The 13,292-nt window shown below is 40.9% G+C and overlaps 1 protein-coding gene across 3 annotated transcripts in view; it reads right to left on the reverse strand.

Moving 5' to 3' along the window:
* The window catches only part of LOC131223675 (protein FLX-like 1), a 51,522-nt gene extending 38,563 nt beyond the window's left edge, over window positions 1–12,959 (reverse strand). For all 3 annotated transcript variants that reach the window (XM_058219132.1, XM_058219130.1, XM_058219131.1), the window contains exons 1-3: window positions 12,327–12,959; window positions 887–1,059; window positions 550–632 (exon numbers count right to left, since the gene is read on the reverse strand). In XM_058219132.1, coding sequence (XP_058075115.1) covers window positions 550–632; window positions 887–1,059; window positions 12,327–12,877 — 807 coding nt within the window. In that variant the 5' untranslated portion in view covers window positions 12,878–12,959. The remainder of the gene's footprint in view (window positions 1–549; window positions 633–886; window positions 1,060–12,326) is intronic.
* Window positions 12,960–13,292: the final 333 nt, after the last annotated feature.

Below are 13,292 nucleotides of genomic sequence, written 5' to 3' on the forward strand. Positions count from 1 at the left end.
ATCTTGTTTTCGCCAATCATTCTATCAAAGGCCCCATCTTCAAAACCATCCTACCAAGCAAATTATCCAAAAAGAAAGAAGAAGAAGACGAAGAAGTTCACCAGCCTTTTTTATATCAACTTTGAATTACATGCGTGGCATTCATTCTCTAAACCTTGATTCCACACTTGTTAGCTATTAGCACATCATGCCATCTATGATATGCCACCTCGTGACAAAGGCCCCTTGTGCAGGGAGGGGGATTTACAATCCAGTCCTTATCAACACACTATTTATATGGTTCTAATCTGTTTTACTTATCTGTATGCATTTTTCTATATTGAACTCGAATACACCAACATTTATACCATGCCGTAAGGATGCATCTACACGTTAGACCCCTCATGGTCAATGTGTCCGCACACTTTGTTTGTTTTCCAGAATTACTAAGTTTTTGAGTCTGAGGTAGATAGTTATTAATCTTAACAACAGTAACAAGAAAGGATTTCCAAATGAGTAATATTTTGCAGGAATAGAAGTCGAGTGAAATGACCAAACAAGGAGACACACCTGATACGTGCCATAAGCATCAGCATATGAACTTCCACCATATCCCATCTCAGGGTTTCCATAACTTCCAGCATATCCAGGACCTGAAAATGCCAGAGCTCAGGCTATGAGGGGAAAAACATTCAAGAATAAGCACTGGGGATCCACAGTGCTTTATGATCTACGGAGTGTGGATGCACAGAAGAACACTTCATCTGCACATAGTGAAGATTACATGTAAAAATGAAGCCTGCATTACAGCAAGGTAGCAAGCTGCCTTAAGCTACTAAAGGTGAGACTAGTGAGAAAAAGCAAGCGAAGTGGGACAACTGTCAGCATGTTTTAGAAAATATATTACCTGGGTTTGCTGCTGCTGCAGCAGCAGCTGCTGCACGTGCTCTCTTCTCTGCATTAGCAAGTTCAGCACGTAGTTTTTCAACCTCACGAGCCATGGAAATCATATTCTTCTCCATTGCCTGACTTTGTTCAAGGTTGTCAGCATGTGCCTTTTTTTCATACTCAACAGCAGCCCTGTCCATACAATAAAGCATCAGTGGAGAGTATCATTCATTTAGAGATCACTATCCCTGAAGAAAGCAATCGGGCAGAAAGTTATCGTCTTGCACCGTGTTACTGTATGGCAAGACAATTATATATCATGGACCAGATCTGTTGCTGTATGGCTATATGGCCTACCTAATCATGCCATTAGAGAGTGTGTCAGGACCTTTATCGTTGTAACCCATTTACAGTTTGGGCCATATGGCTCACAAGATATGTGAGTCTTCTTTATGTAAAAGACCATCATTTGTCTTTACCTTGTAATTAGGGCACCCCTTTTCATTAATAAAGATCCATCCCTCCCCTCCTTCAATTTGGTTTTTTCCCTGTAATTAGGGCACCCCTTCTCATTAATAAAGATCCCACCCTCCCCTCCTTCAATTTGGCTTTTTCTTTGTAGTTAGGACACCCCTTCTCATTAAAAATGATCCCTCCTCTCTTACTTTCTCTCTTCTTCTCTCTCTGCACCATATAGTCTACATGCATTAGGGTACTCTTGATCCGTTTCTCTTCCGTCTTTGTTTTCTTCCATCATCCCTTTCAATCTTTCATACGCTGGTCTGAGTGTTCGTGGCTGGTCTGTGTGTTCAATCTTTCATACGCTGGTCTGTGTGCCTCTGTAAGCTCGCTTTTGGTCTCCAGGCTGTAGTGCGGTGTGTATGGTTGTGGAAATGGAACCGTGTCAGTGTTGGCCATGTATTTGTAAATTGGTTATCTTTGATTTGCCTATCGGATTGAATGGTTCTTACCTTTCACAATGGAAATAAAAGTTGATAATAGGGCCGGGCATCTTAATCCATTTGATCCCCTCGGAATTCAAATGACATCAGTCTTAAGTTGAATAGAGAATCATCTTTCGTGGTCAAAGTCTATTCAAGTTTTCGCAACAACAAAAAGGAAATTGAAATACTTGACTACAACTAAACTCGAGGAGCATTATAGTAAATATGATGTGTCAACACATGATAATGCCCAAGAAATGACTTGATTGTGAATAGTATGGAAAAGCCTGTGAGTGTAAATGTTATATTTTTTGGATACGCAAAGGCAATTTGGTAAGTCTTACGAGAGATATATTCTTAAGACAAGAACACTTCTCATATCTATTTGTTGTTCAAAGAAATATCTGCCTTCCAACAAGGTGATTCTAATGGTGATAAATTTAGCCTACTCAGTTGGTCTGAGGTCTGTAAACCCATCTCGGGGGGTGGTGCAAGCATCCAGGACTTAGTTGCTTTCAATTCAGCCCTTTTGGAAAATGGCTTTGGCGTTGTTTTATTTTTTTTCCTACTTCCTAGTGGAGAAAGATCCTTGCTTGTAAGTACAGCATTGAAAGGAAGGGGAGCTTCTTCTGTGTCGAAAGCTATTTGTTTCATAAGGCCTCATATGCAAAATCAGTTTTCCTTTGCCTTGGGAAATGGCTTGAAAATCTGGTTCTTGATGGATCCCCGGATCTCCAATAGGCCCCTACTATCTCTTTTTCCCAGTCTAGCACGTGTTGCCCCGAACATCTCTATTTCAGTTGCTTCCTATTTTTCTGATGAAGGGTTTGGCGACCCCTATTAAATTCTGAGTTCGAGGAGTTGTTGAGGCTTCTAGAGCTTCTGCAAAACATCCGTCCCTCCCCCAGTGTGGTTGACTCGATCTATTAGACTTTGGCTGCCTTCGGTGTTCAAGCACTCCAGCTCGCCTCCGGCATCTACTACTTTAGTCTTTCCCTCCTTCATCTGGACGTATGGTGCCCCTCCAAAATTTGCGGCATTCGTTTGGCTCTTAGCCAGAGGGAGAACCCTCACCATATAACCTTCAAGGGCAGGGTATGATCCTATTCCTACCCAACATTTGCCTATTTTGTCTAAAGGATGTGGAATCCATTAACCACCTGTTCATCCACTATTTGTTTGCCCATGGGATCTGGTCAACCATTTTGGATCATGTGCACACTCCCTAGCCGATGCCGCTCTCTGTTCTCGACCTTCTCTTCGTTTGGCATGGTGCTAGTGGACAAGTGGTCCCAAAAGCTCGCTAACACTATCTTTCAAGGCCTAGCTCCCCGGTTCAAGTTGCACAGTTTTTTTAAGTTTGTTTTGCCTATTTGTATAGAGGCTTTTCTTTGCTTTCTTTTGTAGTTGTTTTTCTTTGTTTTCTTTCTGTTTTTGTTGTTTCTTTTGCTTCCTTCCTTTATTTTGGTTTTTGCCGCTTTTGGTGCTTAATAAACTTTTCTTCAATCTTTAAAAAAAAAAAAAAAATCACTTTGTGAGCATTATTCCTATTGGTGAGAAAGAGTACCATTACTGGTCTCTTGCAATGTACCCAATGTTGTCAAGTCGCATAAGCGATCTTGTTCGACCTAATGGGGTTGTGCGCTTATGCGATGGCACAACCGCTTTTTTTCCAGGAAAAAAAAAAAAGGAAATTTCAAGGAAAATGGAAAAATTATATATATATATATATGTAAAAATACTACAAGTGAAGGGAATTGTTTTTTATAGTTTATTAGACTATTAGACTATATCAAGTCAACTAACAACTATTCAAATGAATGCATATACTCAAAAAAACAACATATAAATGTTATTGATGTCTTTTTTCTTTTTTTTTTGAAAGGTTGTTATTGATGTCATTTTAAGAGAGAATGAGAGTAATAGAGTGAGAGAGAGAGAGAGGGTAAGAGAGCTAAGATACCAGAGAGATTGAGAGATGAGAATATTAAAGTGAGAGAGAGAGAGTAAGAAAGTAATAGAGTTACGAAAATAGGGGGTAGGAGTGCATATAGGCAAAATGCGAGAGAATGAATCAAGGAAAAAAAAAACTCCCCAACGGTAAGAAATCTAACCGTTGGGGGGTCATGCTATACAATTAGGGTTTCATCTCCCTAATTTTTCTAATGCCCATGCCTCCCTGATTGATTTTTTTAAAGGGAAAATAGATTTATTAAAAGCCCAACGGGAAGAGAACTATAAGAGAGGGAGCGAATCCCTGATTACAAAATCAAGCATATCCCTTCCTCTCCTAGTCAACTCATCAGCTACATCATTAGCCTCTCCTGATATAAACAAAAGAAACTGAAATAGTACCTTTGAGCTCTCTGATCTCATCAATCCATCTTGCAAGGCGCCATGGGCCAATGGATGGTGAATTCACCCAATTGATCGCTAAGGAGTCACTTTCAACAATTGATAAATGAGCATTTTTGCTTCTCAACTACTAAAGTCCAAACCAAAAGGCCCAAACCTCGGCTTCATTTGAATCCACCACACCAATAGGACTGATATAAGCCTCAATCACCGCCCCTTCACTATTTCTAATTGCCCCACCCACACCCGTTGGACCTGGGTTCCCAACTGAACTGCTACCAAAGTTTAATTTCCAATGGCCTACCAGGGTGGTTCCACCTGTACCTAACTCTTATCGGAATGCTTCTCTCCTACATGACTCCCGACCATCCTCTATGAAGCTCAACAACTTGAAGACTGTTAAACTCTTTAACACTCTGCAGCCCATGAGATGATTTTGATCTTCACATATGCAGCAATTGATTCGAGAGATCTGGCTTTGTTCTAAACTACACGATTGTTGCATTCCTCCCAATAAAGGAACCAATGGTCAACTATTAATCATAAAAATATAATAATAATAATAATAACAAATGCTGACTATTTCTTCATTACGAAGGCAGACAAAGCACACCTTTTTTAAACCAAAAAAGAAAAAGAAAAAAGGTTCTTCACCTAAAATGGCTTACAGTGAGAATTTATCCTTTCCCACAAGCCATCCTAAGGCCGCCATCCTAGGTGGGCCCGGATAACACCAAAAAATTTGATAGTACAGGCATTCACATTGCTATCACCCTCCACTATTGCAGAAGAAATTTGACAGAAAACACACCGAACTTTTTGAGACCACTTCCAATAGTTGAATTCACCCAAACATGGGGACCATTTATGAATCCTCTCTATAAGGCCAATGAATTCCTCCATTTCCACATTGCTAAGATCTGATGTCCAAACTACCTGACCCCTCAAGTTCGTAACATTGGGATACCAAAGCTTCCCTATCCGTCACCACATGAAGCAAACAAGGAAAAGCATGATCAAGAAAGCCACCTTCACACCAAACATCCTTCCAAGATCTTGGACAATTACCATCCCAACTAAGTGATTGGTAACTTTAAGACTACTTCCACCCTTCATACTGCTTTTACGCAATTTAAATTTTAAGGACAGACATAAACTCATAGTATGTCTCAAGCTTGAGAGGTTTCCAGCAAAAACCTCTACCAAGATCCACTCCATAAAGGTAGGTCCTTACCATGTTCTGAAGAAGTTAAGAGATAACGCATACTTGATCAAGCTTCCACTAGATATGAAGACAATGTCGAAGACCTTACAACTTACCTTGGACACAACAACGACGAGAGAACAGAAGAATGAGCAATGCAAATACCCAAAGTACCACGCTAGTTCGAGAAAGTCAATGAAGTTGTGTTGAACAATCAGAAGTTTCGACATGGCAAGGAAGGTATGAGAAATATCTTGTCAAATGGAATGGTAGGCTAAAAGATCAAATAGCACACTGGTTTCCTCGAGGACTTTAAACCAAGAAGTTTACAAAGAGTACACCGCGGCAAATGCCATGAAGCCGAGTTCTTTCAAGCCATTGAAATGGATGCAATTGCACCGCATCCCACAGATGCATGTTCCATACGCGGTCTAGTTTAGCCTTAATGCTACGTAGCTTATGAAACTAGCTTAAGTTGCAAGTAGCTGATGCTACATAATAATTTGTATACGCTACACGCTACATAGGTCACATTACAAGTTATTTTTCACTACAACATTAAAATCAATTTATGTTTTCAATGATTTGTTACATTTTACTATTCATTGCCCTTTCCTATTACTTTAGGTTACTTTTGGTAGCACCAAGTGTTCGAAGTATTAGTATCATTACAAGTTTCACTAGTTGGGGATATGGAAACAATATCGTTATCACCAATACTATCATCGATTCCCGGAAATGCAGGGAAACATTGGGGAAATGGTAGAATTTTTCAGTGAAACTTCAAGAGATGCTAAAATACACATATTTGCATATTTAAGAATCAAATAATAAGTTTCCCTTTAATGGGGCCTAAAAGCATTGACTTGGGGAAACATGGAGGAAATGGTGGATCCATCCATCCATCCATACATGCACTTACATACATACGAACACACATGCATGATCCATCCATCCATGCATGCGTGTGCATACACACACGCACATATACACGTCCATCCAACCATCCATCTATCCATCCATCTATGCATGCATACATATACACACTTACAAACATGCATTTCATCATACAACCATGTGCCCATAAAAAAATTTGAAATAAAACTTTTTTAATAAAGAGATTTTTTGTGATATCGATACACTGGCGATACATTGGTGATATTATCGAAATATCACCGATGCACTGGCAATACAAGTGACACCTGGAATTTACACAGTCAAAAATATTAGCAATACATTGGTAATATCGATACATTGGCAATACAGGATATACCCGAAATTAATACATACAAAAATATTGGTGATACCTTAGCAATATTAATACATTGGCGATAGTTAATGATATATTGCCGATACCTAAAATTTCTAATACTACCAATGTTATCAGTATCATACCAGTGTTATTGGTATCGCCAAGCTCGAGATACAGATGATATCAAGGATATTTCAATAATATTGGGGATACTACGAACAACACTAAATATCAGGAAATTTTGTTAAATTTCATTGTTAGTCAGTCCAATTTGGTCACATAATATCATGAAATTGGTGCAACCAAGCACAACCATAATTTAAAAATCTAGAGCAGTGTGTAGCAAGCTTACACCTCAGTCCTCATGCTTCAAAGGGGTGTACGGCGAATGTGATGCTAATTGCTACTTAAAACACTGGTTTGTATGCAGTATACACATGCATGATTTAGTTACAAAGTTTATGATAAATGAAAGTCTTTGCATTCTTTTCTCTTTGTTATATTTAGAAATCTAGAATAGAATTTTTTTTTAGGAAGGTTATTTTAAGTCACAAAGGAAACTACGTGCATATATTTATAAATAAGGCGATGCAGGACAATTAACCACTTGCTCTAAAAGCTCGAACTGTTAGAGTATGGCGAATTAATCCCTTTATCTCATAACCCAGGCCCCACATCTCATGGGTTTAGGACCTCGGTCGAACCCCCTTCGTGGGCCCCAAATCACATGGGCCGCCCACCCCGAGTGTGTCCCCGCATCCCACGGGCTACCCCACTCGAGTCCGGTGTAAAATGCGCATTAATCACCCCTGGTGAGGAGTCTCGAACATGAGACCTCCCCCGTGGGCCCCAAATCACATGGGTCACCCACCCCAAATGTGCCCCTGCATCCCACAGGCGACCCCACTTGAGCCCAGTGTGAAAATGCCCCTGCATTATAAGGCCTTGCGGCCCTACAATATATGATTCTCACTTTGGTTTCTTATGGTAGGAGTATCGGGAAGGTAAGTAGTAGCAATCTCTAGTTTATGATTAGAGGATTGTTAGTGTTGAAAGATTATCTATAGGGTGGTGCAACCCGATTATAGAGTCAATGAGACATCGACACCTAAATCGCAAAGAAATGGACAAGAGTACACTCACGTGAATTTTTTAGTAGAGAGGAGAGATACTTTATTGATATCAAACTTCTTACAATACATGGCAAAAACTCACACTTAAAATTTTTTGAAATGCTTAACTCCTGCAACCCCCTCTTACAATTAAGACATTGATTTTAAATCAATATAATCTCAATCATAGTTTATTTCAAACTAATCTAATCTACCTAAGATGGTACAAGCCTAATAATAGTGAAAGAAAATACAGAAAATAATCCTTAACATCTTCAATCACATATTTAAATCAACCCCATATGATCCGTCACATCCTACCATAGTTCTGACAAAATCCCAATCATAGTTGATTTCAAATTAATTCAATCCACCTAAAATGGTAAGCCTAATAATAGTGAAAGCAAATACAGAAAATAATCCTCGACATCTTCAATCACATATTTAAATCAACCCAATATGATCCATTACATCCTCCCATATCTCTTACAAATAGCAAATTGTAGCTCTTGATGTTTAGGCCCCAAATTTACGAATAAATAGTCCGAAAATCAGCACATGTTGGGCCCTAGGGTGGCCATTTTGGTCTTTATTATAAAGGGCATTATAAATTTGTAGTTAAGGGCATGTTTGGTTGCACCAACTTTCCTACAAATTTCATGAAAATCTGCACCAAATTAGACTGATTAATCATGAAAATTCATGATATTTAGTGCAACCAAACGCACCCTAGATTATCAAGTTACTTGATCTAGTACCAATTTGGTGAAGAGGGAGAAGGGCATAAGTTTCATCTAGTGAAGTGGGAAGAGGTTTGTAAGCCTTCGGTGAAGGAGCAAGTCTAAAGAAGTTGGAGGCTATGAACGCTGCATTGCTAGGTAAATGGCTTTGGAAGTTTGATATGGAGGATGGTAATCGTTGAAGAGAAGTAATATCTAGGTAGTACGGGATTATGGAGGAAGCAATGTTCACAATATCGATACTATCGGCCGATATTATCGGTATCGCGGTCCAGCGATACGAAACCCTTCAGAAGATACTAAAAAATTGAAATTTTTTACAGAATACTTTGTATCGATCGAAATATCACCAAATATCGTTCGATATTGCTAAATATTGTTCTAAATAGCATGCGACATCAACGATACTATCACTTTTATCGGGATTTTATTACTCTTTTCAAGAAATTTGCTATACAACACCTACTGGGGCTACTGTAGCCAACTCCGGAATGTTGGGAGAGCATCATTATCCGGAAAATTTTAAAAACTTTCGATAGTAGATTTTGGTACCTGTAAAGAAGATCACCCTGATCAGAAGCTGCGTTTGATAGGCCATGCGAATCAAAGCCTCTGATTTGGAGAGATTTGGGCGCGAAATCCGTCAAAATCCTCGAAATCATCGGCATTTGGGAGAGATTTACTTCGAAAAAAAAGGGCCCCGAGCCCTTATTTACAGGAAGCGGATGCACTGGTGTATCGCACATCACCGACCAGGATGATGTGTTGACATCACCAAGTTATGTGGATCCCATCATGAGGTATATGTTATAACCAAACCGTTCGTCCATTTGGCGAGCTCGTCGTAAGGCTTTAGCCGAAAAATAAGACAGAACCAAAGATCAAGTGGACCACACACGAAAAAGCAGCGGGATATTGAACGTCTACCATTGAAACCCTTTTGGGGGTCATAGAAGTTTTGGATCGTATGATATTTATTTTTCCTCTTCATCAAGGTCTTTGTGACCTCATGAACAGATTGGATGCAAAACAAACGTTATGGTGGGCCCTACGAATGTTATAACGGTGAGAATCATTGTCCTCACTGCTATTTGTGGTGTGGTCCAATTGAGGTTTGGATGTGACTCATTTTTGGGCTCATGATCTAAAATGATCTCTCCAAATGGATGAACGATGTGGATATAATAAATACATTATTGTGGGGCCCATGTAACTCTGATCTCCTTTGAACTGTTTGTACAACTCGAGGTCGACGATCATCAACGCTCGTCTTGGCGGCTTCGCATGAAGTTCATGCGCTGGAAACTTAGGTGGGGTCCACCATGATGTTTGTGAGAAATCCACCCTGTCCATCTGGTTTTTGAGCACATTTTAAGACATGGGGCCAAAAATGAGCCGGATCCAAGACTCGAGTGGGCCGAAAACGTGAGGGTTGAAGGTCCACAGTTGAAATATTCGTGGGGCCACAGAAGTTTTGAATCGGTCTAATATTTGTGTTTTCAATTCATCCTAGTAGTACTGACTTTATGAATGGTATAGATGGAATGTAAACATCACTGTCGACCCAGGAAGGTTTCAACAGTAGGAATTTCCCTACCCACCTTTTTCTTTAGCGCAACCCACTTGAGTCTTGGATCCTGCTCAATTTTTGCCTCAAGTCTTAAAATAAGCTCACAAAACTGATGGATGGAGTAGATTAATTTCTCACAAACATCACGGTGTGCCCCTCCCTGCGAAAGGATTTAGTAGGAAATTCGCGTCCCATCTTCGCACGACACATATCCATACCTCGCTGGTGTGTGGTACACCAGCCAATCCACACCCTCCATCCATTTTCACAAATCATTTTAAGGCATGAGCCTAAAAAGGAGATAGATGTAAGATCAAGTGTACCACACCACAAGAAAATGTGGTGGCAATGATGTCCACCATTGAAGCTTTTTAGGGCCCACCGTGATGTTTATTTGCCATCCAATCTATTCATGAGGTTTGACGAACCTGGATGGGAAAACATAAATATTAGCTTTATTCAAAAAATTTATAGCCCCAAAAAAGTTTAATGGTGATCATTCAATGACCACTATTTTGTGTGGTGTGGTCCACCTCAGATTTTGATCTGCCTTATTTTTCGGCCCATGCCCTAAAATGATATGTTAAAATGAATTCCAATTGCGGTTTGGATGTGACTCATTTTCATACATGTCTTTATATATTTATAAATGGTATGCATCATATTTGAATATATTTACCTTAGTTCAATCAGATAACACATAACTTAGTATCTTATACAAAGGAAATTTATTATGTGCACTTCTTTTTTGATATTTTATGATTTAAAAGTGTGTATTAAGGTCTTTTTAAATAATCCCTGAAGTTTCATTAAAAAATTCAACCATTTTGCTAATGTTTCCCCATGTTTCCCAAAAAGTATGATAAATTATGCGATACAAACGATATATCCCGTGCGATAACCGATACGTATTTGTATACCAATGTTGTGATACATTGCACAATACCGATATTTCGAACACTGGGAGGAAGGATGGTGGACAAGGGACTCATCTTTATACAGAGCTTCTTTGTCATGGAAGGACGTGGTTAGGGCGAGGGATAAGTATAAGGAGGATATTGGCTTTTCCCTAGGTGATGCTATAAGGATCTGTTTTGGGAAGATACTTGGTAGAGAAAACACATTGAGAAGACTTTCTAAGTCTCTCCTCAGAAGTGAATATTCTTGTCGCTCGATGCATTTTAGTTTCAGGTGATGGGGCAGTTCAAGCTCCCCCTTGTCGTGGGGCTTTGCTAGATAGGGAATTGGATGATTTTTTCCATCTCTTAGAGCAGCTCTACAATGTTAGTCCTCCTTTGGGTAACAAGGATACAATGGTGTGGAATAAAGAGAAGCCTAGTTGGTTCTCGGTTAGATCTCTGTAAAGGTTGATCGTCAAGCCTTTGACAGGAGAGCATGTTTTTCATACTATCTTCCTTTAGCACTATGCCCCCTCCCTCCCCAAAGGTAGCGGCTCTAGCATGGTGACGCAGGACAACTAACCACTTGCTCTAAAAGCTTGAACTGATAGAGCATGGCAAATTAATCCCTTTATCTCATAGCCCAGGCCCCACATCCATGGGTTAGGTCTTCAGCCGAACCCTCCTCGTGGGCCCTAAATCACATGGGTTCCACCTCACACAAGCCACCCACCCTGAGTGTGCCCCCACATCCTACAGGCCACCAAACTCAGGCCTAGTGTGAAAATGGCCATACATTACATGGTGTGGGAAGAAATAAAGTGCTCACAATCGATAATCTTCAGAAGACGAAGATTGCGATTCCTAATGTCTATGTGATGTGTATGAAGAATGCAAAGTCAATTGATCATCTGTTCATCCATTGTCCCTTTGTTAAGGAAGTGGAGCAAAGTTTCTTTGCCTTATTTAGAGTGTCTTGGGTGATGCCAACTTCTATTGAGAGCTTTTTCGGCCTGGCATGGAGAAGAAGTCGTCTAGGGAGGTCAGTTTGGAGGCTGTCTATGTTGGCAGGCATTTGGTTGGGCCCTATGGGGGGAAAGGAATAACCGGTGTTTTCACAACAATAGTAGGGTGGCTTCAGAGGTTTTTAGTAGGGCAAAATTGGAGGTAACGGGTTGGGTCTTAGCCTAAAAGGCTTTTGGAAGGTTTTCCTTTTCTTCTTTCTCTTGGTCTGCGATGGTTTTTTCTTTTTTCTTTTTCTTGTGGGCTTCGGCCTTCCTTAATAAATTCATTACCTTTCAAAAACTTATAAATAAAAAAAAAATCCAAATCATATTACAGCTATCGACATCACATTCCCCAAATAAAAGTTAGAAAGCTAACCTGCCCCTCAGAAGCTCCTTCTGCATGGTCTCGATTTCAACCTTGATGGTGGGCACCTGCTGCAGCTCCGTGCGGGCCCGTGCAAGCTCCCCCGTGAGGGTCTGCAGTTGTGCTGCAAGCTCCTGCCGTGCAGAACCCAGCTTCTGCACGTCCGACCGCACCTGAGCCAGCTCGGCAGCGGCAGCATCGGTCGACCGGACCTCGTCTTCGAGCTTCAGGGACCGTTCGTAGACCTCCCTGACCTGCGCATCCCTCTCAGCCTTGATCTTGGAAGCGGCAGCAGACAAGTGGCGAAGCTCGAGCTGCGCGGCGGAGAGCTCCTGCTTGAGAGCCACGTGGGTGGCAGCGAGGCGTTGGTTGTCGACGAGGAGGGTCTGGATTGGGTGATGGTGGTGGACCGGGACGCGAGGTTCGAGGAGAGAGGGGTGGTGGGGCCGGGCGGGGTAAGGGTGGAAGCGAGGATCTTCGAGAAGGAGAGGGTGGGGTGCTCTTCCGTAGGGTAGATCACGGGCCACCTGATGATGGGAAGGGAGATGGTTTCTCCCGGCCATTGCCTGGGAAGAAATGAATAAAAGAGCTGAAAAAAACGGAGGGGAGGCGCACTTCGTATTTTGGATGGTCGACCGAACTTTAAAAATCAAAATAAAATTAAAAAATGCCAGCTTTTTTGTTCGATCCATCCAACGGTGGAGACAGTGGGGCCGCACGACGTGTCGGGATCGGATACCTGCAATTTGCAATTGAGTGTGGATTAATCTATCCAAAGACCATGGTTTTAAGACTCGGACGAGTCAATGAGAGTCAGCTCGAACTCGGTTAGACTCGCCGGTCCAGTTCGATTACATGAGTAACCCCGACTCGCTTAAGTTCAACCCGGCTCTGGCGAGTTTTTAACCATACTCATTACCAAGTTATTTCCATAATCATGGTTTACACTAGTCATGGGCAAAAATGAATTGATCAAAA

Source organism: Magnolia sinica, chromosome 13 (genome assembly GCF_029962835.1).
Source record: "Magnolia sinica isolate HGM2019 chromosome 13, MsV1, whole genome shotgun sequence".
NCBI classification, from domain to species: domain Eukaryota; kingdom Viridiplantae; phylum Streptophyta; class Magnoliopsida; order Magnoliales; family Magnoliaceae; genus Magnolia; species Magnolia sinica.